The sequence below is a fragment of the Leucoraja erinacea genome, chromosome 38 (genome assembly GCF_028641065.1).
Source record: "Leucoraja erinacea ecotype New England chromosome 38, Leri_hhj_1, whole genome shotgun sequence".
In the NCBI taxonomy this organism is placed as follows: domain Eukaryota; kingdom Metazoa; phylum Chordata; class Chondrichthyes; order Rajiformes; family Rajidae; genus Leucoraja; species Leucoraja erinaceus.
In genome coordinates, this window is record NC_073414.1 from 5,837,091 (window position 1) to 5,862,968 (window position 25,878).

Consider the following 25,878-nt stretch of genomic DNA (forward strand, 5'->3'; position numbering starts at 1 on the left):
AGTTACCCCTCCCTTCCTCCCACCCCACCCGCACCCCCCCACACACACCCCCCAACAAAAAATAACAAAAACTGAGATGTTACCAGAAAAGGATAAGCAAACTAGGATGATTTAGGATGAGACAGTGATCCATCTTCAGCCCCGACCCCGCACTTTCTACATCCCTTCCTAAAAGCCTTTTAAACAGCACCACTATATCTGCTTCCAGTACCACTCCTGGCAGCGTGTTGCAAGCACCCACCACTCTCTGTGTAAAAAAAAATCTGCTCCAAACATCCCTGTCAACTTTGACCCTCTCACATTGGTCATACCAAGGTAAGGACTGCACAGGGAGAAGGGAGTCATCAAGTATGTCAATTTTCATGCGGTGCAAAACAAGGCCATATCAGTCCATTGAATCCATGTAACTTTATGGAGCAATCTTATTCCCCCATTAATTTTCCATCTCCCTATTCTCCCCACTTTTCCAAAATGGGTGAACAAGAGGAAGATGCAAAAGATGCATCCTGGCAGAGACAGAGACTGGCCTTGGAAGAAGAATTCACCCTTTCACCTGATTTATCTGTTGTTAAACTATATCAAAGCAATTAACATTCCCTAACTGGATTAGAGTTCCATAATCATAATTGCTCGCTGAAACAAGATTACTAAGAAATGTACACATAAAATATTATTTGTATCTTGCTCGTTGAATACATTTTATATGATTGCAAAAAAGCAACCTGCTTTATTGGATATCTTGCCAGGGAGGTAAAACAGCCCAGATCATTCAAGAGGGACAAAAGCATCTGGAATTGGAAGGTGCTGGTGACACAGGGCCCTCAGTAGGAAATAGAGTCATGCAGCACAAAAACTGCCCCTGCAGCCCAATTCATCCATGCCAAGACTGTGTTTTTAAGAAAGTTATGGGCTTTTAACTGTCCTCGATCACAACTTTTGTGGTAAGTCAATGGAAAAGCAATAGGGAACAAGATGATAATTTCCGAGTATGAAAATGGCCATAACTTTTTTAATACTGAAGATATGAAAGTGAATTAGGTGTCAAATTAAACTTATTTTTATGCTTTATCTGATGGGATACATTGCAGACTTGATTTTTTAAATCTCAACATTTTGTAACATTGCTACATCAATGAAGGTAAACATACCATATGTCTTCTTCACCACTCTATCTACTGGTGTTGTTGAACATGGTAAAATAACGAACTGGATGGAGGTATCTGATGCAATTTTTTGAAAAAGGTGAATTTTGTTTGTTGCATGCAGCCACCTGGCGATCAGTGGAACAAAGATTGCGAGCATTTCGTTGTCTCTGTACTGTACACTGACAATGACAATTAAAATTGAATCTGAATCTGATCTGAGCAGGCCACACGCCAGGTTGGGCGCCGCCATATTTGATACTGGCATCCGGCATTGTGACGGGAGTCACGTGAGAGGAGTAGCCGGAGCGGGGTTTCCGCGCGCGCGCTCGTGCGTCGCCGGAGTCTGGCCGTTGGAGTTTGGGGGTTTGATTTTGAATTTGATTTTGAACTTGAAGGTGAAGGGGAAGCCGTTGGCCGTGCGCGCCATGCCCAAGAACTGCGCGGTGAGGGAGTGCACGCGGCACGCGGGACAGCTGGCGGCGGACAACAGGAGGATCAGCTTCTACAAGTGAGTGGCCTCGGGCCTGGGCCTGGTCTCGGTCCCGGCCCCGACCGGACACCGGTGGGTGGGGGTGAGGATGGGTGTGTGGGGCGGGGTCTGGATGAGGGTGTGATCGGTGTATGGATATGAGGTGGCTGAGGGCGAGCGTGGGTGTGAGTGCGCGTGAGGGGGTGTGGGTTGGTGTGAGTATGGACGAGGGTGAGGGTGTGTGAAGGTGAGTGGGTGAGGGTGGATGTGTGTGAGGCTAAGGGTGGGTGTGTTGGGGCGGGTCTGCATTAGGGTGTGATCGGTGTATGGATATGAGGTGGTTGAGGACGTGGGTGAGTGTGAGTGGGTTGGGTGTGAAATGGTTGATGGTGTGTGAAGGTGAGTGTGAGTGAATGTGGGTGGGTGAAGTGAGTGGGTGAGGATGGGTGTGAGAGTGGATGTGGATGAGAGTATGAGGGTGGGTGAAGTGAGTAGGTGTGGGTGAGAGTGTGAGGGTGTGTGAAGGTGAGTGTGAGCGAATGAGGGTGGGTGTGAGAGTGGATGTGGATGAGAGTGTGAGGGTGGGTGAGAGTGTGCGGAGGTCGGTGGGGTGTGTGAGTGGGGGTGAAGGTGAGTGGATATGGGTGTGAGAGTGGATGTGGGTGAGGGTGTGTGGGTGAGGTGTCGTGTGAGGGTGGGTGTGAGAGTGGATGTCAGATTCAGATTCAATTTTAATTGTCATTGTCAGTGTACAGTACAGAGACAACGAAATGCATTTAGCATCTCCCTGGAAGAGCGACATAGCAAACAAACGATGTGGATGAGAGTGTGAGGGTGGGTGAAGTGAGTAGGTGTTGGTGTGGGTGAGAGTGTGCGGAGGTCGGTGGGGTGTGTGAGTGGGGGTGAAGGTGAGTGGATATGGGTGTGAGAGTGGATGTGGGTGAGGGTGTGTGGGTGAGGTGTCGTGTGAGGGCATGGGTGTGTGTGGGTGGGGGTGGTTGAGGATGTGTGGATGTGAGCGGGTGGGAGTGGAGGGCAAATCCGCTACTCTCCCGCCAGACCAGCCCCATCAGGACAGCAGCAGCAGCCCATTCGTCCCCTCTAACAGAGGGCGGCCATCCGATAATCTGGCATCGTGGGGTTTTAGTGTCAAACTGGCCGGTTCCCTGGGCTATTGGATGTTGCTAATAATATCCACACTCAGTGGTTCAATTGTCACATATATCTGAGCACAGTGAAATTATTTTTGCATCCAGTTCAGTGGCAACTCTACTATCCATCAGGTATAGCAAGAATCATACTAAGTATAAGAATGCAAGATTGTAGACCAGAATAAGTACACAAGAGTTGCATGCTTTATGTGCCATCCTGTAACCTTTAAGTCTGAGGTATTATATTGGCCATACAGTTCTGATATTTTCAGAGAACCTAGTTATTATAGACGGAGATAAAAATATGAAAGCATTGGTCTCAAATACACACGTGGTTCATTGGGAGGTTTTACAGAGATATGGGTCAAACGTGACAAATGGGACTAGTTTAGATGGGGCATCTTATTTGGCATGGATGAGTTGGGCCAAAGGGCCTGTGCTGTGTGGCTCTATTCCTGACCCCTGGAGCTCTAGCTGCGACCCTGGCATCGCACTCTGCACTCTGACCTCAGCTGTGCTCTGGACCCCAGGTCTGGCCGCATGCTCCAATGGAGTTCTGCCTCGCATTCCTAAACTAATTGTTCTACTTGTGTCGCACACTATTGTCATGGTTTATTTACACTGTCATTTTCTTTTCACTGTTGTAAAATTCATGTATAACTAATGTTATTGCGTGTTTGTTTGAGTCTTTTTGCCTGTTGTGCTACTGCAAGTGGGGTTTTCAATGTCCCTGTACCTTCCCTTGTGCATTTGGCATAAACCCAACGACACAAAATGCTCGAGTAAATCAGCGGCCTCGACTGAGGTCTCAACCCAAAACGTCACCCATTCCTTCTCTCCAGAGATGCTGCCTGTCCCGCTGAGTTACTCAAGCATTTTGTGTCTATCTGCAGTTTAAACCAGCATCTCCAGTTCCTTCCGACACATTTTGACTGATAAGTGAGCCAGATGCCAGATCATTGGGATTTCCGATCGCATGCTGGATAATTGGAGTTTTGCTATATTTACTCCTTCACCAATATCATTCAACCACAATAACTCTGTGATCTTGTTGAGTATGCATTGGGTTGATGCATTGTCTATGTTGGAAATGTGGTTTTACTCTAGAGGGCTTACACTGAGTGAAGTGTTCTGGAAGTAGTAAATCTTTGATTCTTCCTTCAAACTCCTTTGGATAAGAAGAGACACATTACTGATGAATCACTGGTTAGAAAAAAAAATCATAGAAATGTACAGCACTGATGTGGGCCCTTTTGGGCCCACCCTCTCTGTGCCAACTTTGATGCCTGTCTACATGAATTCCATCTGCACATATCCCTCTGTGCCTTTCTAAGACGTATCCAAATGCTTTTTAAACATTGTAATAATATCTGCCTATACCACCTTGCCAGTTTGTTTAAGATATTCACCATTCTCTATGAAAAACCTATTGTTTGGATCTCCATAGGTGTCTCTCGCCTTTAACCTGTATCCTCTGGTTCTTGACTTCCCTGCTCTGTGCGAAAAGATTCTGACCATCTAAGTACCTCAGAGACTTTGTAAACCTCAGTAAAGTCATTCCAATGATCCAGTGCGAATAAATCCACTCTATCCAATCTCTCCTTTTTACTGCAGTCTACAATCCCAGTCACAGGTGTAGGGGTTATGGGGGGGAGGCAGGAAAATTGTGATTAGGATAGATAGATAGATAGTGATTAGGATAGATAGATAGATAGATAGATAGATAGATAGGCCATGAGTAGACTTGATGGGCTGAATGGCCTAATTCTGCTCCAATCACATATGAATTTATGAACTCAACAGCCTGGTGAGTCTTTTCTGCCTCCCTCTATAGCTACCACATCCTTCATGTAGTACAGTGAGTGGAACTGTACACAGCACTCGGTATAGTCTAACCATTGATACAATCACAACACAACATCGCTATTCATTGATAGACAGAAATATGCTGAACTAAATCTGCGGGTTAGGCAATATCTGCTGTGAAAAATGGATGGGTGACGGCAATTGTTGTTAGGGGCAGTGTGATCCTAAGAGGGATACGTCATTGTGAACTGTGAAACTGATTGTTGACTTAGTGGAGGAAGGTGGGAAGGGTTTCTCCCCCCCCCCCCCCCCCCCCCCCCCCCACAAACAATCAGTCTGAAGAAGAATCCTGACCTAAAATATCTCCTATCCATCTTTGCCAGAGATGCTGCCTGTCCCATTGAGTTATTCCAGCATTTTGTGTCTTTTTTTGTAAACTAGCATCTGCAGTTCCTTTTATATTAGATTCTAATATCCATTACTTCAACCAATGAAGCCAAGCATACCAAGTGCTTTTTCACCACCCTATCCATTTGTGTCACAATTTTTGGGGCTATAGACGCACACCAAGGTATAGCTATTACATCAACGCTCTCAGGGTACCTGCCATGCCCATGTCCTGCCAGAATTTGATCTCTCTGAGTGCATTACCTCACATTTGTCTGGATTAAATTCCATCTGCCCCTGCTTCGCCCACCTCTCCAGCTGATCTATGTCCTGGCATATTCTTAGACTGCCATCTTTGTTGCAAACGGTTCCATTGTAATCATAATCTTTCCACTGACTGGTTAGCATGCAACAAAAGATTTTCACTATACCTTGGTGCACATGACAATAAATTAAATTCAACTCCACTCTAGTCAGAAAAACACTTATCCATCTTCATCTGAAAAAGGGTCTCGACCCGAAACGTTGCCTATTTCTTTCGCTCCATTGATGCTGCTTTACCCGCTGAGTTTCTCCAGCATTTTTGTCTACCTTTGATTTTCCAGCATCTGCAGTTCCTTCTTAAATATTCATCATCACTGCTTCTTTACCACCAAGCTAGTTCTGGATCCAATTTCTTAACACCCCTTGGTGCGCCTTAATGTTCTGGAACAGCCTACCATGTAGGACCTTGTCAGAAGCCTTATTAACGTCCACATAAATGATATCCACCTGCAAATCACCTCCCCAGAAAATGTAAGCAGATTTGTGAGATGTGGTCTTCTCTGCATAAAACCATGCTAATTTCTTCCAAGCCTGTCAAGAGTGTCTAGATTTTGAAGACAAGTCCACAATTTGACTGTAGACTTTGTTCCAATGTAATTGGCCTTCAGTCAGGGTATTGAGTCTAGAAGTTGGAATGTTATGTTACAGTTGTACAAGGCATTGGTGAGGCCGTATTTTGAGTATCGTGTTCAGTTTTGGTCACCGTGCAATAGGAAGGATGTTGTTTGCTGGAAGATTTACGAGGATGGTGCCAGGACTTGAGGTCCTGAACTATAGTTAGAGGTTGAGCAGGCTAGACTTTATTCCTTTGAGTGCAGGAGGATGAGGTGTGATCTTAGAGAGATAATGATAAGATAATGAGGGGAATAGAAAGGGTAAATGCACAGTCTTTTACCTAGAGTTTGGGAATCACGAACCTGGGGACATTGCTTTAAGTGATGGGAAATATTATATAGGAATCTGAGTGGCAATTTTTTCACACAGAGGGTGATGGATAATGGAATGCACTGCCAGAGGAGGTAGTTGATGCAGATCCTAAAACAACATTTAAAAGACATTTGGATAGACACATGGGGCGAAGGCAGGAGAATTGGGAAAGTTAGGGAAAGTTTAGAGGGCCAAATACAGGCAGATGGGACTAGTGTAGATGGGGTATCTTGGTTGGCATGGGCAAGTTGGGCAGAAGGGCCTGTTTCCGTACTGTATGACTTTATGACCCTAATATGTTTGGGGGCGCAGTTGACAAGAACAGTGTTAGGTTCAGAATTCATTGGGATGAGGAAATAAGATGTGAAGTACTATTCTGTTGAAGCTGCAGGAGCTGCAGAAATCCTCTAGATTTCATAAGAACAGCATAGTTCTCTGGCGTCCTGACCAATGTCACTAAAGCAGATTACATGGATACTTAATTCATTGGCTGTGTTTTGCTGCTGAGACGCCCTTGCAGAGATACATTAACTGTTGCCTTTTATGACAATGATTTGCATTTCAAACTTAATTATTTGTCCATTAAGCACTTTGGAAAGTTTAGGCTGTGTACATCTCCATGATGAATAAATCATGTCATTTTTATTGATTACTAGACCCCAACGCAGCCGTTCCCTACCCGTAGCCCCCACGGGAGACGTGGTCCTCCAACTCAAGCCGTTGCTGAACATAAGATTCCAGCACTCAGCAGTGCGGCTGTTTTTAAATGGCGTCTTTGAGGCGAGATGCGGGCGCCAGCAGCCATTATAGTCGCTGGCCAGCAGGAGGCGACAAAATTAGAAGGTGGTGGGGTGGGGGGAAGGATTTTATTAAAAATGTGTACATAAGCACAACAAAATTTAATGACGAGTGGATACTTGGAATGAAAAGTGAAATCTTTACCGAAATGGAAAAAATCAGGGGGTTTGTGGGTCGGGTGTTGGCGTGGCAATGAATCAAAGGCTGGCAGCCACAAGTCAAAAACACACACAGCCAGACACACACACAGTTTTAATATTATATATAGATGTTGTGTAGTTCTTCATTTCCCTATCTGGGAATGTCTGCACTAGATATATTAGTGTGATTGTAGGGAATAGATGTTGCACCATTTGGTTTCTTCTGAACTTGTGAATAAATCCATGTAAACCTCAGTTGCACACATTTGATGTATGGTATATTTTGTGCTACATTGCAGTTTATTTTCCAATATTTTTATCATTAAATCCTGCATAGATTACTTTGCTGATGGATAACGGCTGTGAAGCACTGAAAAGTTAATTTATGAGCTTGCCTTAAATTATGAGTAGCAGACTATTTCAATGCTAGAGTACAATTACACGCAGTACTTTTCCCTACATTCTTTTCGTAAGTTCCATCAGACATAAGAGCCGAATTAGGCCATTTCGGCCCATTGAGTCTGCTCCGCCATTCGATCATGGCTGATCTATTTTTTCCCTCTCAACCGCATTCTCCTGCCATCTCTGTCTAAATAATTATGCAATTTTCTCATTTTATTTATTCTATTTAATTTATTAATTATTGATATGAGCCTCTCTTTCCCATGATAAAGCAGTAGTTAATCTGACAACCATCTCAAAAATGAAATTTTATTTAATTCTTTTTGCTGATATTGTGAAGATTTTAAATTGCTGGGTCCTTTTGTATTGAATCTCCACTCAAAAGAAATGGTCAAATCACTTTATTTAACACATCACAATTTTAAAAATGGTAGCTTCCATTCCTCCACGAGGGGAGTACAATACTCCATGAGAGGAGTAAAACACACAGTCTTTTAAGTATTCACACCGCTTTTGAGCTGGTAACTTAATTGACAACTAGATTGGATGAATCATGGAGAAATCCTTAATTTATTAATGAAAACAACAGTGTACTTGAGACGTCTTGAGAGTGAGTGCAGTAGAATTAATGAAAATGTTACAAAAGACAAGTGCTCTGAATAAGCTATTACCTACAGTAACAGAAAGAGCCCAATGTCTTTTTTTTGAGTCTCACAGAAGCAACTTTTTTGTTTTGATTGAGGTTTCCATCGAATGACAAAGAAAGACTCGCGCAATGGCTTTCAAATATGAAAAGGGAGAAATGGGTTCCATCCCAGTACCAGTACATCTGCAGTGAACATTTCACTCCTGAAAGCTTTGAATGGAGGTGGGGGACACGATACTTGAAGGCAGGTGCCAAACCTACAATTTTTTCTTTTCCGGAGCAGCCTACGGTACGTTTAGTCTCAATAGGTTTGGATTATTCTGCCATATTTACATGCCCCGAAAGTGGATTAATACTGGAACTAAATCTGACATTGCTTCAAATGTAATGAGTGGTGCAACCAACCTCTAGTGTATCAAAAAAGAGAGATGATCTAAAATAGTGAAGATGTAACAGTTTAAGGTGAATGACAGAAATTGGGAATTAACGTCCCATTATTAATTGAGATTTGAATTATTTTATTTATTAAGGTTGGACATAAAAGTAACTTCTGCCAGTAAGAGTTTAAAAACCCAACTTTATCCATTGGAAAGGAAAATTGCTGTTGTTGTCCTGTCTGGCTTGTCACTGATGTTGAATCTTAACTGTTTCCTAACGTTCCTCTGGTCAGTGTGAACTGGCATTTCCATTTATCTCCACGTGCAGAGAGTGAAGTGTATTTTACAAAAAATCTGGCCGACCACTAAATGAAAGCTGCAGTCTAAAAGGTGCTCAAGAATTAGTAACCTTAGACTTGGATAAATGTTATATTAAATATCATATTTTTGCATATAAAGGATTTGTTAGAGAATCAGTTATAGAATATAAGACAATAAAAAGGGCACAAAATGCTGGAGTAACTCAAGGCAACATCTCTGTACAACATGGATCGATGATGTTTTGGGTTGGATCCTTCTGCAGTCCTGACCCGAAACATCTCCTAACCATGTTCTTCAGAGATGCAGCCTGACCTGCTGAGTTACTCGAGCACTTTGTGTGTTTTTGTGTAAACTAGCATCTACAGTTCTTTGTTGTGATGTTTTGATAATCAAATGGATTCAAGCTACAATTGAAGAAGCATTCAAAGCCAGGTTAAGCTATCTCAACCCAAACATGTGAACGCTGTCACGTATGATATTCATATTTTTTCAAATACAATTTTGTGGCCTGCAAGATTATTTAAAGCATGACTTTATAAATTGCATTTACTCTGGAATGCACAAATTCTGAAGAAAGCCATCAGGTTGAGGCTCTGAAGAAGAGAACATAAAAGCTATGTGGACAGGTACATGGATAGGAAAGGTTTGGAGAGATGTGGGCCAAACATGGGCAGATGGGATTAGTATTGATGGGGCATCTTGGTCGGCAAGGACAAGTTGGGCCGAGGGGCCTGTTTCCTTGCTGTGTGAATCTTAAGAGATGGAACAGTGAATCACTGACATATTTTATGCATATTGTGATGCCTTCATGAGTTGAGATTAGCCAAGCTCATTACTGGTCGCACCCTTGCAACTAAAAATTTTTTTTATTTCAACAGTGAAAACTGTTTCAAATTGAGGTGAATAGTCACTTCCATTGCAGCTTAGCTATTCTGGAAGTTATTCCATGGTCTGATGCAGATTTGTCTTAATTGCATGCTCACTTGAACATACCATGTCAATTTACTCTATCAACAACAAAGATATTATTTTCTTCTAAGGTGAGAGACACAAAGTATTTTCATTTCTTTTTTAAATGGACAGGTTACCAACCCGATTCACAACTCTTCCAGAAAAAATGGCCAGCTAAAATTTTGGAGATGACTTGTTCCATTCTGTATTACGAATGTGTGAGATTGTACCAGAACCTGATGGTACCAAGCATCAGATCTGTCTAAAGATGGGGTGAACCTCACCTAGGAGTGTTTCTACCGTCATGGTTCATTCATTGATCTAGGAAATTATCATTTTACTTGCATTTTCCCATACTGAATTAAATACTGACTTGAATTAACAAAGCACACGAGTATGGTATTTTAATCTATGCTGGTTCATTTGTGTCCTTTGTTTCAAAGTGGTATAGCTTATAGTGTAATTAAAATGGTATGAAGTTTAATACATTGAGATTGTCACACGGTGGCTGTTGAATATAATAATTTGTATGTCCTATAAGAACAGATCTGCAAATTGATAGAAAACACAAAATACTCTATATTGACCAAGTAGGGCAGCAGTTGTGGAGAGAGAGTTAGCATTTCCAACCAGTCATTGACAATTAAACTGAAATATTCAATTACCTGCCCAGATGTTGCCTAACAGCTGACTGTTTCCATTATTTTCAATTTGTTTCACTTTTCTGGTGAATGCATGGTGTTTTACTATAAGTCTACAAGCTGTTCTCTGACATTCTGCTATTTAGACTTCTTTTCCTGCATTTGATTGTCCAATAATATACAGTGGTCTCTTTCTGTGCCATCTCTGGCAACAGTTTGCTGAAAATAAATGCCTTATTCTAATAGGAACTAATAAGTGGTCATGATAATTGATTGTACCAGCCAAGTCTTTTTCGCTTGTTGCTGGATGCTTTGTAAATCAGAAGGTAATCAGAAAAAGTAAGTTATCTCAAATCAGAAAATCGGCAGTGTTGATAGTGAAGAGGATAGTCCCAAGTTAGAGAATGATATTGATCAATTGATAATACGGGCAGCGCATTGGCAGATGCAGTTTAATCCAGCTAAGAGCAATATGGTGCGCTTAAGGTAAACTTAAAGTAGGACAGACTCATTGAATGATAGAGTCCTCGGAGGTATTGAGAAACATAGGGAACATTCGAGGTATGTCCAACCTGAGATAGCAGCATGGATAGATAAAGTGGTGAAGAAGGCATGCTAAATTACCTCCTCCTAACATTCTCCTTCATTAATCTGGATCATGGCTGGTTGGTTAATGTTTGAAATCATATTTTAAAACGTTCTAATACTAAATTATATTGTTTCTCTATGTTCCTTTTGAAGAAACACACTTTCACACTTGAGTACAGTTCCACCTGGCTTAGTTCAGTTGCCCTGCTTTTTTGGCTCCATAGAGGTGGTAGGTTCAAAAGCCCTCTGTAAGATTCAACGGCACAATCTTGGTAATTGTAGAGATGTTCTCCAGGTACCCTGACTAACATTTGTCTATGTAATAATGTGACCACATCAAAGTAAAACACTTTGAACAATATTAATTACAGAAATATACTTGCAGGAAATGCATTGTATCCAGCTCCACATCAGCCAAATCATCTAACTTTCCAAAAGGACATAATGTAATGGAGTAACTCAGCAGGTCAGGCAGCATCTCTGGAGAACATGGATAGGTGATGCTTTGATTTGGGACCCTTCATCAGATTTAAGCAGAGGAGGTTCTCCTCAAGGCATGCCTACTTTGAAGAGATTCTCCTGCTTTGTCCAACGAGTTCTGTGAGACTCTCTCTCACTCCGTGATTTCTGTTGCTCTCCTAATCGACACGAGTCTGAAGAAGGGTCCCAACCTGATACTTCGCCTATCCATGCCCTCCAGAGATGCTGCCAGACCTGCTGAGTTGCTTCAGCAATTGTGTCCTTTCATGTAAACAAGCATCTGCAGTTCCTAGCTTCTACAACCTCGCCTTCCAGTTCTTGATCTGTAGCCTTGTACGCCCATCCAAGTGTATGTGTATAAAGGGTTTCTGCCTCTGCTACCATTGAGTCAGAGAATCCATAACACTACAGCTGTGAGTCAAAATCAATTTCCACAACCTCTATTAGTTTAAATTCTACTTTTTTTTAATGTTTCTATTAAATAGTCATTCTTCATTTATGAGCTAAGATGGTGCATGTTCAAATCTATTACAAGGCAAAGGACGTTCTGCTTGAATCATGTTCCAATTTTTCCACCATATTATATTTATAATTGAGAAGCATTGATCTTTTGCAGACTGCACGCCCACCAATATAACAGTAGCTATACTTCAAGAGAAAAGAACATTTATTTTTCTATATAAAATTCCTTGGGTCCTGAAGTCATAAAAAGGGGCAGATAAATAAAAGTCATCTTTTGGAAGAGATTAGTAAACATAACACATATAGTCATCCAACTTAGAAGTTCTGGTCCATGGTATCATATTCTGCCATGCTTTGCCCACGTCAATTGGGTCTTGAAGGCAGCTTATGCAATTTTCTTTTAAAATATAGTTTTAAATACCTACCAATCTATTTTTGAAGAATTCTTATTATTGGACAAATTACAGCCAATTGTTATTGTATGTGCCAGTGACTTTTGTGATAGTTACTGTACTCTAGGTACACATATAACATTGTTGCTGTGTTTTTTTGTTTAGTGGGTTTTGTTATTTATTACTTTAAAATTAAACATTTGAAATTGAATTTTTAACAAGTTCTATCTCTTAAATGAAACCTTTCAGCAGAAAAGGAAAGCTGTTGCTCGATCAAATGGAAATAAACGGCAAAAAAAGAGGTTGGAAGCTCAAACCAATGAAGAAGAACTGCTGCAGCAAGAGCAAACTGTTCCAGTCCAGTCTCCTGATTCAAAAGCACTCACAGTCCTAACCATGTCATCAGAATCGACTTGTTTAACTGAGGTAACTGCATCTGCATCAATAATTGAGTTTGATAAGGTTGTCATGTCCTCTGTGGATCCTTGTGACAAATGTATATCTGAAACTATTACACCATCTACCACAGCTTTATCAAATGAGGTAGTGAATTATTTTAAACCACTTCAGATGAATAAAGATGGACCATCTCATACTTTACTAGAAGAGCAGTCAGTGTTACCATTTGAAAATGTTGCAGCAATTGAAACTGTGCAACTTGCATCAACGTTGGCATCAATTGAAACCGAAGGAATTACTGCAATAATGCCATCTGTCAAAACTTTACAGTTTACGCCGATGCAAACATGTGATGATTCAGAATCTGAGTTAACATTAATAGAAATAGTATTACCGGAACAAGACCAGCAAAATGTTGAGACATTGTCAGCCATCCAGCAAGACCTTCCAACACCAGAACTTTCAACCATTGTAACATCTGCTTTTAAGAATGTTACTGCTTTAGCTGTAGATTCAACTTCACAAGTGTTATCACCCACAAACCTGTCTTCTCAGACATCTCAATTACTGACTGCTGCAGCTGAGCCATTGAAAGCTGTCTCTACTTTTCAAACAGAAGTAACGTTGCCCTCTACACTCATTATGCCAATTATCTCAACTCCACCAGTTGACCAGAACCACACAGCTACCCCTCCTGCACCAGTTATTGCAGAGGCAGAAACGGTCTTGACCACACAAAATGATACGCAGGAAGTACAAGATGAACATTCGTATCACAAAAACGATCTCACCATTGAACAACTTGAAGAGATTGTTGCTACCCTGCAGAAAAAAGTAAAAGTTATACAGCAGCGAGAGAGGAGAAATTCAGCCCGGCTGAAAGCCATGGAAAATCTTGTGGACCAACTGAAAAAGGAGAATGTTATTTCAGAGGAGAAGTTAAAAATAATGGAGATGGTAGGTGGAATTAAATTTAGGCTTATTGAGAGTCCTAAGTAACAGCATGCAGTGCCATCACGGTTGATAAAAGTTGCAAAATCAAGTACGTAGTAGTGATAAAGTGAGAGACTAGTTCACTATCTGTTCTCCTGGCTAGCCCTAAGAAGAGGCTGTTGAAGGGTCCCGACGCAAATGTTGCCTGCCCATTCTTTCCACAGGTACTGCCTGACACACTGAGTTTCTCCGGCACTTTGTGTTTTGCTCAAGATTCTAGCATCTGCAATCTCATCCGTTTCCTGGCTAGTATCTTATTTTTAACCCTTCATAAAAGTTTGGTGTGTTTAGAAACTTGTTTAGAAATTTGGTTGTAACTTACATAAGAACAGTTCAATACAGTTCAAATGTATAAACTAACAAACATTTGTTCTAAAAAATGTAACTTTTAAAACACGATTTTCTTGCCAGTTACGAGTTTTTGTAAAGGGACTCAAACAGCTCTTCCATATCCATCTAGCACTTGTTCCATTCCCACATTCGGGGACCCAAACAGTCTTTCCAGGTGAAGCACTGAATCAATTGCAGTTCCTCCAATGTAAAGCACTACATTCAGTGTTCACAATGTAGCTTCCTCAACATCAGATAAACCAAACACAGATTGTGAGCACCCAAGTTCACCCTGTAGGAGTCATGTTTAATTAATTATAATAATAATAATAATAATATCTTTATTGTCATTGCACGTCAGTGCAACGAGATTTAGTATGCAGCTCCAACCAATGAAAAAGAAAAGTAAAATAAATAAATAAGCTGTGTGTCGTGACCATCCGAGGGAGACAGTCCATGGGGGGTGGTGGGCACTCAGCAGGGCCGGTTCAGAGCCGCTATAGCTGTTGGAATAAAGCTGTTTCTGAGTCTGGAGGTTCGGGCGTAGAAGGCCTTGTAACGTCTGCCGGAGGGAAGTAGTTCAAACAGTCCGTTACAGGGGTGTGATGAGTCTTTATGGATGCTGACAGCCTTCCTGAGGCACCGTGTGTGGTAGATGCCCTCCAAGGCTGGTAGCTCTGTCCCAATGATCCTCTGCGCTCTGTGGACGACGCGCTGAAGAGCTCTCCTCTCCGCCTCCGTGCAACTGAGATACCACACAGAGATGCCATACGTTAATATGCTCTCTGTGGTGCAACGGTAGAACGTTGTCAGCAGCTGTTGGGGCAGACCAGTCTTTTTTAATGTCCTCAGGAAGAACAGTCATTGCTGTGCCTTCTTGACCAGCGCAGCAGTGATGGTGGACCACGCGAGGTCCTCTGAAATGTGAGTGCCCAGGAACTTAAAGCTGGACACTCTCTCCACACTTTCCCCGTAAATGGCGATTGGGGCGTATTCTCCATTGTGGGACCTCCTGAAGTCAATAATCAGCTCCTTGGTCTTGGAGGTGTTTAGTGACAAGTTGTTACGTGTGCACCAGTCCGCCAGGTTCTGCACCTCCGCCCTGTATTTTATTTCATCACCGTTGGTGATCAGCCCAATCACTGTTGTGTCGTCTGCAAACTTCACGGTGGTGTTGGTGTCGAATGCAGGAACACAGTCGTGAGTGAAGAGGGAGTAGAGCATGGGGCTTAGTACACAGCCCTGTGGTGTGCCGGTGCTCAGGGTGATAGTGGAGGACAGGTGCGGGCCCAGTCTCACTGCCTGCGGTCGCTCCGTCAGAAAGTTCAATCGCATATCGGCGAGCTGAGGCCTAGCTGGTGGAGTTTGGTGGTGAGCTTGGTGGGGATGACCGTATTGAATGCAGAGCTATAGTCAACGAAAAGCATCCTCACGTACAAGCCCTGTCTGTCCAGGTGAGTCAGGACAGTGTGAAGAGCCAGAGAGATGGCATCCTCTGTTGATCTGTTTGCCCTGTATGCAAATTGATGAGAGTCCAGTGAGGCAGGGATGCTGGATTTGATATGGTAGAGGACCAGCCTTTCGAAGCACTTCATTGGGATTGGAGTTGGGGCAACCGGGCGGTAGTCGTTCAAGTTGGTGACTTTGGACTTTTTCGGCACCGGCACTATGGTGGCTGTTTTCAGGCACTTGGGGACCGTTGCCAGAGATAGAGATAGATTGAAGATTCTCGTGAATACCTCCGCCGCACAGTCCTTTAGTACCCTTCCCTGTACTGCATCCGGGCCTGCAGCCTTGCGTGGCATCACACCATTCCCAAATTGATCTATCCGTCAGTCACCGCTTGCAATGTTACAAATACTTCCCTGAGGAACAACACCTCCATCTTCCATCTTGGCATGCCACAACCTCCTAAACTCAATATCAAATTCTCCAACGTTTGGTAACACACATATTCTTTCAGTTTGTATCAGAATTGGCCATATCTGCCGTTTATCATTTTGACTGTGTTTTTATTTTTTAAGTCTGATCTGCTGGGCATGCCAACAACCTTGATATTAGTAACATATTGCACAGTCATAGAAGCATCATTATCTCATCCTAATTGCTGCTCCTACTGCGACATTAACTCATCGTGTTTCACCCTATGAGCAATATTTCCTTTGTCTACTTATTCTTCCCCTACTTTCTCTACTCCTGTAAAGCAACTTGTTTTCTCTCTTACCCAGTTCTGTTGAAAGGCCCTAACATGATAAATTAACTTGCTCTTTCCACAGGGGCTGATTGACCCTCCGAGAGCCTCCAAATTTCTTTAAATGTGGCTTCCCATGATTAGCAACACCTCAGCTGCCAGACCCTAAATTTAATAATACCTACAATAAATATTTGTCTTTTCATTTCCTTAAAATTTACCTCAATGACCATGTTGCTTTCTTAAAATTATACCCAGTAACACTGTTTCGGATATTGTACTACATTTAAATGCTAGTTTATATTTGTCTTCATTCCAAGAGAGAATCTTAAGTTTAACAAAATAAAATAAATCTGAAAATTGCACTGAAGCACAGGGTTATGTTTGTTTTGACTTTAATATTTTGTTTTAATTTAAATTCTATTGAATGCAATTTAAATGGTTCTCACTAATTTTCTATATTAGATTGCCTTATTTCACTTACAGTTAATGGAAGCACATTTGATGGGAAGTGCTAGAAGGTGATGCTTCATATTTTGAAACTAAACATTTGAGCTAGAGTTTGTATCAAAGTTGTGCCCATTTAAGATTTGATGGTACTATCTCAGTCAGGACATTTCCTGCTTATATAAACATCAATGTAATTTTTAAAATTTTGGTTTTATCATTCGCTACGTTGGCTAGTAGAGTTGATTGCATATTCAAATTCCAATGCATTTTTGAAACTATAAATTGCTGTCAGAGAGGGAGAGTAATTGAGGTGAGGGTTTGAGGAAATCGTATTCCTGATAGCAAGAACTGCACAAACTTTGAGCAATATCATCATACATTTGGGATCTATACACAGTAGTTGTTCAAAGCCTTACCTTGATGTAGCTCGAGTACCTTGATGCCTGACCATGAGGTATACCATGAGGACTTAATGTAGGGTTAAGGTAGGTGTGAGTTTCTTCATGTATATTTTTTGAGGTATGCATATTGACTAGAATTCATTTCACATATACCTATTAGTTTTAAATTGATTTTATAGCTGTCTTTCTTGCTCCCAGATTTTCTTTACATTGCATTCTTTGCATTGCATTCTTATTGTGTATAAAATGTGAAAATGTTAACTGTTAGATGACAAAATGCTTACCATGAACATTAGCATGCATCATAAAGAAGGAAATAGAAATTGAGAGTGGAATTCAAGAGTTTAGCACATCATCAACGTTGGAGCAATTGAATTCAGGGATCATAAAATAAAGAAAACAGACAGAAAATGCTGGAGTAACTCAGCAGGACAGGGAGCATCTCTGGAGAGAAGGAATGGGTGACGTTTCGGGTGGAGATCCTTACATCAGTCTTGATCCTCGTAATATTCCTGCTCTATTCAGTGATAACATATTTTTGATTACCTTTGTAAAATCAGCCCTGAGCATCTCTTGCATATACAGTTACAATTCCTCCACTTGCTCTCAATTTAGGTGGTCCATTGATATTATTTGTTTAAGTATCCTTCATTCTGTCCTCTACAAAAACATTGGACTAAGCATACCACAGAGTCACCAAAATGTCTCCAAAGATCTAAGAATTAAATTAGAGGAGTTATATGAATGAAAAGTAGTATTCTCTGGATTATAGACGTAAATAAAGTTCTGTTTTTTTTTTAAATTAGTGGATTAAAGAGGGCAAATTCACACAAAAAATAGAACACACATGGGAACTTCCTCACACAGTGATGAATACTAACTCCGTGAATAATTTTGAATCCGAGACTGATAATGTTTTCCAATGAATATGAGAGGAGATGATAAAACAAGGGGAGTATATGATATGATAATATGAGAGGAGGTGATAAAACAAGGGGAGCTACACCTTGTTTACTAAACTCACGATATTAATGCTCAGTAGAAGAAGGTTGATGGGTTGAACTCATAATCCTATGTTCTAGTGTGATGAGAAAGCTTGGTAGCTTTCTCATAACACAACGTTCCAATCTGTACACGCTATTACAGTTACAGACTTACGAAATTTGGAATCAATTTGTTTTCTTTCTCTACAGTACTGTAAGCTGAGGCTACTGTATCCACCCATGTGTTCAAATCATCTATTATGTTCCGCAGAAAATAATCATGTCACTGTTAAGCATTATTCCAAATGTTTTAACCTTTTACACTTTTCTACATGAAAACGTTTGCCACCCTTCAGTCGAATTCTTTAATCCGATAAAACAATCCACGTTTAATTGGTTTGTTCTGTTGCTACCAGGTTTCACTCCCCTTTTCCAAATCAATTGTGTACGTAGTGAACAGGTATAGCCTCAACACTCATCCTGGAAAAGCTGCTGATCACTTCTTTCCAAGACGTACTGCACCCATGATTGAGGTCCTTTACATTGTGGAACAACTTTGGTTGCAGTCACGGTGATAATTGTCCAGATGTTACATTGCAGGGAGAATCGAGACTTTAAAATTTTATATGGAGCATTTTGACCTTAAGATATTGCATAACAGGGATTTTTTTTTAAATCCAAAGCTTGCATTTGAGAGCTGGGCCTCTGAAGAATGACATCCAATCTTGAAATAACAGTTTTGTTCTATGAAATAGAACTGTTTCAGGATTATCTCACAAATTAATATAGGGTGCCAAGAGTGGACGATCTACAAGGGATTGAAAGGGATAGCAGGGATTTAAATTTACTTTTTAAAAAGCAAATAATTTTTATGTCTAATATAAGGGACAGATCATTAACCATACACTTGTTAACTAATGAGAAAGATGAAAACATGATTCCAGCTTTGGATTAATTTTGTGAAAGGATCTTTCTTCATTCTCTGCCTTAGGAAGCAGGGCTGAGAATGTGAGTATGTGTTTTGTTAGTTTCTGTCTAGATTTTTAGTGCATCAAGCTATCATGAGATCATTTTTAAAGTGCTAGCTTTGTTAACCTGCAGTACTATGCCAGAATAATAAAATAAAATATTTTAGTTTGTGTACCATGACAGTGTAACTTTATGAATTTTATTACTCTCCTGGACATTTGTGGGAGGATCTCGCAAGGTTAAACTTAAATTTGAAAAAAAAAGTACACATTTTAAAAGCTGTACTTCACTGTCATAATGGCGTTAAGAAGTTGTGTTCTTTTATGCCTAATCATTGTTTGTTGTTGTAATTTTCAGACTTGCTCACAGACAAATGCTCAGGTTATTAATCCCTCCAATACGGTCATGGTTATTTGTGAAGACAATGGCAATCTGATTTATACACTTCAGGAGTCACCAATTGAAGATGATGACGATGTTCTTTGAAGAAAGTTTACAGCTTCAAGAATACCTGCTTACTAATCACTGCAACAGTTGTTGCATGTTTGTTTGTTTGTCATTCATTCGTGAAAATGCCTGTTTTTTTTTTAAATGAAAAGATTAAATTATTTTTTTATTTCTACCATTTCTCTGTTATTAGTTTTTCTTAATTCAGCTGCAGTAGTGGTTTGACGATGATCTTGACCAGATGTAGAGCGATGTGCTTTAATGTTCATCAAGTTAAGAAATCTTTGGGAGCTACCATTTATGTGCTATTGTGTGATCAATATACTAACAACAGTTCGGAGGGCTACACTTCAAACATCTAACCGTGAAAACTTAACGCACAATATGAAAAGCAACCTGTTTAATCAGCTGAATTGCTTGTTCCTACCATTTAAAAATTCTGCTTGCTTTATTTATCTTTACGAGTTTTTATCCCTTGCTCTTCATCAAAGATCAGAATTTCTTCCTGGTGCTTGCTCAAGCAGACATTCAAAGAGTCATAGCCATACAGCATGGTAATAAGCCCTTCGACCAAACTCGTCCATGGTAATCAAGTTGCCCTACATAAGCCAGTCCCAGTTGCCCATGTTTGGCCCATATCCCTCTAAAGCATTTCTACCCATGTACCTGTTCAAGTGCTTTTTAAATGCGAGCCTTAATGATAAATATTTTTGATCCTGTTGGTTACAAATAATTATTTTCACTAGGAGATAACTTCCCAGGTTTGTAGGTTAATTGGTTTCTGTATATTGTCCCTGGTGTGTAGGATAGTGTTAGTGTACGGGATGATCGCTGGTCAGTGCAGATTTGGTGGGTGAAGGGCCTTTTTTCTGCGCTGTATCTCTAAAGTTTGAAGTAGGTAGTATAACTGCCCCAGGAAAGATTAATGTGTTCTTGGATAGAGGTAAGAGAAGAAACGTATGAAAGAAGAACAATGCTCTTTTTCCTGTTATTGTCAACTATGCCCCAGTGGTCGTATTGTAACCTGGCCAGAAGGTAGTGGATTCAGCTTCCATGCTATAAACTTAAGTATATAATCGATGTTGACATTCCAGTACTGTACTGTTAAATACAGACTCCTGGATATACTATTAGAGCTGTCTTCACAGATGCTTGTAAAACATTGCATGGTACTTTCTAAAGTAGAGCTAAGAATCTTTCTGTGGTAGCCTAAATAATTTTTAACTGAAATGACTATCGTGTTGTTTACGGGGAAAGTGTGTGAAAATTAACGCGATTCCTGGATTACACAAATTATTTTTTTAAACTTCTAGATTGATTATAAAATGTCAAAGGACATTCTGCATTTTGAGACATTTAAGGCTTTGCTTACTCCAACAGATGGTCAAGATTTTGTATCTGATTCATGAGAGGAGAGTAAAACATGTCAAGCAGGTTGCTGCAGTAATCCAGAAGGTGGAGATAGAGAGAACTATTGTGAATGGTATTCACTGACTACTGCTGGAAAGTCAGGAAGAAGCTTGACTATAGAGCTCCACCATGGAAATGATAAGAGGCCAAAAAGTAACTCAGCGGGTCAGGCAGCATCTCTGAAGAACATGGATAGGTGACGTTTCAAGTCGGGATCCTTCTTCAGACAGATTGGGGGGGAGAGGGGAGAGGGAGGGAAGAAAGCCAGGAGAGAGGAGAGAAACTGAAAAATAGGTGCAGGAGTAGGCCGTTTGGCCCCTTGAGCCAGCACTGCCAATCAATATGATCATGGCTGATCATCTAAAATCAGTACCCTGTTCCTGCTTTTTTCCCATATCCCTTGATTCCTTTAGCCCTAAGAGCTAAATCTAACTCCCTCTTGAAAGCATCCTGTGAATTGGCCTCCACTGCCTTCTGTGGCAGAGAATTCCACAGATTCACAACTCTCTGGGTGAAGAAGTCTTTCCTCATCTCAGTCCTAAATGGCTTACCCCTTATTCGTAATCCGTGACCCCTGGTTCTGAACTCCCCCAACATCGGGAACATTTTTCCTGCATCTAGCCTGTCCAATCCTTTAAGAATTATATATGTTTCTATAAGATCCACTCTCACCCTTCTAAATTCCAGTGAATACAAGCCCAGTCAACCCATTCTTTCATCATGTCAGTCCCGCCATCCTGGCAATTAACCTGGTGAACCTACGCTGCACTCCCGCAAGAGCAACAATGTCCTTTCTCAAATTCGGAGACCAAAATTGCACACAGTACATCAGGTCCAGTCTCACCAGGGCCCTGAGCCTTGAGGCACCCCACTAGTCACTGCCTGCCATTCTGAAAAGGACCCGTTAATTCCTACTCTTTGCTTCCTGTCTGACCAGTTCTCTATCCATGCCTACCCCCAATACCATGTGTTCTAATTTTGCACACTAGTCTCTTGTGTGGGACCTTGTCAAAGGCTTTTTGAAAGTCCAGATACATCACATCCACTGGCTCTCCCTTATCCATTCTACTTGTTACATTCTCAAAAAATTCCAGAAGATTAGTCAAGCATGATTTCCCCTTCATAAATCCATGCTGACTTTGACCGATCCTGTCACTGCTTTCAAAACGTGCTGCTATAACATCTTTAACAATCGATTCAAGCATCTTCCCCACTATCGATGTAAGGCTAACTGGTCTATAATTCAGTTTTCTCTCTCCCTTATTACTTAAAAAATGGGGTTACATTGGCTACCCTCCAGTCCACAGGAACTGATCCAGAGTCGAGAGAACATTGGAAAATGATCAATGCATCCACGATTTCTAGTACTCTGGGATGCAGACCATCAGGCCCTGGGGATTTATCGGCCTTCAGTCCCAACGGTTTACCAACACCATTTCTTGGCAGGACAAAGGATGGCAAGTAATAGATTTATCACAGACAAGGGAGGGTTTTGATAGGCAGATGGATGGAACAAAGGCCAGAGATAAAAGCAGGTGTGGGACAGACGGATGGAAAAGTTGTGAATTCTGATGCCAGAGCAAGGAAAGTAGGGGGAAAAATAGGTGGGAGTCCAGTTGGGGCAAAGGGGAGGGGAGAATAGATTAATGCTTGTTATCTTTAAGCTAATAGGCAGAGCATTCCAGTGGAATCATTGTAATATTTCTTTAAAGTATTTGGACAAACAACGTTTCACTCGATCTGGTGATGGAAGAAATGGCACTTCATTCAGCCTCAACTAAATTGTTTTCTGAGTCAGAAGTCAAAGACTTGATCTGATTAAATTAACGTAGACAGACTGGTACAGTATGGACAAAATTCTGTTTTGATGGAAATGCTGTCCTTTGGGTGCATCATTAAACTAGGGCTCTCACTTATTTTGTTCGACAGTGTTGAAAAATCCCGTGGTGTTATTTTGAATATCGGAAAGGAGTTGATCATGGTCTTGCCCAATGTTTATTCTTGGCATTAATTTTTTTTAAATAGTTAAGAGCATCCTCACATCTTTTTGTGTGGTTAAGATCCTGTATTTGATGGCTGCTTATTCACTTTGGAATTGCTAAATGTGAATATATTCAATTTAAAAATGGAAAGGGGGAGCAGTTAGGGTAATGTAAAGAAATAAGGATATGGTGACGTTTCAAGTCGGGATCCTTCTTCAGACAGATTGGGGGGGGAGAGGGAGGGAGGAAAGCAAGCCAGGAGAGGGGAGAGAAACTGAAAAATAGGTGCAGGAGTAGGCCGTTCGGCCCCTTGAGCCAGCACTACCAATCAATATGATCATGGCTGATCATCTAAAATCAGTACCCCGTTCCTGCTTTTTCCCCATATCCCTTGATTCCTTTAGCCCTAAGAGCTAAATCTAACTCCCTCTTGAAAGCATCCTGTGAATTGGCCTCCACTGCCAGATTCACAACTCTCTTTTTGTGTGATTTTTTTTTTTCCCCCTCCCGAGTATGAATCATCTGCCTTGCCTACTTAATTGAGGCAGGAATACTTTCAAAGTTCTTGATTGGATGTAAAATGCATCAAATGTACTATAAAAATGCTTTTATGCATTTCTTTTTTGTAGTGTATTTCTAAATTAATCCAACATTGTGGCATTTAGTTGGATTCGCAATATTCAGATTCAGAGGAAAATGTTCCCATCTTAAGGAATTCATTTATTTATACTAAGCACTGTACAATTGACCTGAACAAGAGTTAAGTATCAATGTCCTAAAACAACTATATTGAATTAACAACATTGTGTTGAGAATATTTATATATGTTTTATGTTCCATTATTCCCGAAGTGCTTTATATCTGTCATATTGTGAATTTAAAATGATTTGTTGCTTTTAAACCAACCACTACCGTGTGTTTTGACGGTATCTTTGAAGAATCTTGAGCAAAAAGCTAACTGCTTGAAGGAGGGTCCCGACCCAAAGTGTCATCTGTTCGTTTTGATACACAGATACTGCCCAACTTGCTGAGCCCTTGCAGCAGTTTATTTACTTTGTATTTTATGTTCATTCCCAACCTTTCTGTTGATGACAGAAGGTAGACAAAAATGCTGGAGAAACTCAGCGGCTGAGGGTTGAGACTCGAAGGGTTGCCTATTTCCTTTGCTCCATAGATGTTGCCTCACCTGCTGAATTGCTCCAGCATTTTTGTCTACCTTCGATTTTCCAGCATCTGCAGTTCCTTCTTAAACTTTCTGTTGATGACTACTGCTTTCCATCCTGCATATTAGCTGTCAACATTGACAAATTCTTGAATGGCTGGACAAAGTGACAATTTTGCTCAGCTATTTTTACTGTGTTGCATACTTGTCTGAAGAAGGGTCTCGACCCAAAACATCACCCATTCTCTCCAGAGATGCTGCCTGTCCCACTGAGTTACTCCAGCTTTTTGTGTCTATCTTTGATAAAACAATGGTTGGTTAAGATCCCGTATTTGATGGCTGCTTATTCACTTTGGAATTGCTAAATGTGAATATATTCAATTTAAAAATGGAAAGGGGGAGCAGTTAGAGTAATGTAAAGAAATAAGGATATGGTGCCTGCAATGAGCTGGAGTCAGGATGGCCACCTCCCAGGGAATTAAAGATGTATAATTTTTTTACTACTAAAGCATAGTGACTCATTTTAAAAAAAACTACTCTGCTGCATCCTGAATGGTGAAGAACGAAAACAATATTGGATTTTACAATTCAGATATATTTAATATCTATTAAAGGATATTGATTTTCATTGAAACAAAATTTGTATTTATTTTAGCATTCTGGAATTTTAACATCTATCTTTCCCATTATGCAATTCCAGTTAACCTTAATTGCCAAAATGACAAAAACATACTTTTTCGGTGAGATGGGATTTTGGATTGATGCTGGTAATCTGGGGAATTATGTTGTGGTGATCTTTTATGGCCAGATTACAGCAGTAGTTTCTAGTGTTTCAAAGGTGAAGTGCAACTGAAATGCAAAAACAATAAGCATTTGAAGGAAATCTGAAAGAAAGACAAAAACTGCTGGAAATCCATCATTGACACTTTTCTGGAATAGCTGTAATTTCAATAGTGTTATAGTGAGCAAAGTACATTTTATCATAATTGCCTTTTCTGCACGACAAAATATGATTATAATGTAGAAACAACGAGCTGCAGATGCTGGTTAATAAACAAAAGGACACAACGTGCTGGATTAACAGCGTCTCTGGAGAACATGGACAGGTGACATTTCGAGTCGGGGGGGGGGGGGAGAGAACTGAAATAGGATCCGAAGCGTCATCTATCCTTGTTCTCCAGAGATTATGTCTGATCTGCTGAGTTACTCCAGCACGTTGTGTCCAAATAAGATTACAAATTTACCACAACTTATGGTTTTAGCCTATTTTTGATTATCATAGAAACAACTTTTGAATTTTAAGTGAATACCATAACCTCGTTTGGATAATAAATTACATACATTTCACCTTCGGAAAAAGTTAAACTTAACGTTGGCTATGTTGTTCTCAGTACACCTCGTGATCAGAGTGCGACTGGCGAGTGACAGAGATTGCGAAAGCCTGAATGCGATTATTAATTCTTAATCTCTCCTGTTTCTATCACTACAGGCAGAGGTGTGAAACTGAACTGGAAGGGTTGAGTTTGGCCAACACCACCACCATATCTCGAGAAAGAAACGTTTTGCTGGCAGCTCAAACTCTCTTGCCTTACACGGATATTTTAAAAAAAAGTTTGGCTGCACAGTTGTGCGGGCGAGCAAGCCTGCATGTGGGCGGGATGGAGGAGGTGGAGAGACCAGTCGATCGTGGATGTGGGACTACGTTTGCAACGCGATTAAAAAAAAAATCAAATCCTGACATGTTTTTTGTTTAC

General features: G+C 40.8%; 1 protein-coding gene across 5 annotated transcripts; it reads left to right on the forward strand.

The window, feature by feature from the left end:
• Window positions 1–1,387: 1,387 nt before the first annotated feature.
• Window positions 1,388–25,848, forward strand: LOC129714186 (THAP domain-containing protein 5-like). 5 transcript variants are annotated; one of them, XM_055663702.1, is made up of 4 exons: window positions 1,388–1,653; window positions 8,292–8,484; window positions 12,657–13,763; window positions 25,614–25,848. In XM_055663702.1, exons 1-4 carry the CDS (start codon window positions 1,571–1,573, stop codon window positions 25,623–25,625), a joined length of 1,395 nt encoding a protein of 464 aa, XP_055519677.1. In that variant the 5' UTR covers window positions 1,388–1,570; the 3' UTR covers window positions 25,626–25,848. The 5 variants fall into 5 exon arrangements, with proteins under 5 accessions (XP_055519677.1, XP_055519675.1, XP_055519676.1 ...); XM_055663700.1 differs by lacking the exon at window positions 25,614–25,848 and adding an exon at window positions 19,481–19,745 and having other exon boundaries at window positions 1,393–1,653; window positions 8,292–8,439; XM_055663701.1 differs by lacking the exon at window positions 25,614–25,848 and adding an exon at window positions 19,481–19,745 and having other exon boundaries at window positions 1,394–1,653; window positions 8,292–8,439; window positions 12,660–13,763.
• The last annotated feature ends 30 nt before the right edge of the window (window positions 25,849–25,878 follow it).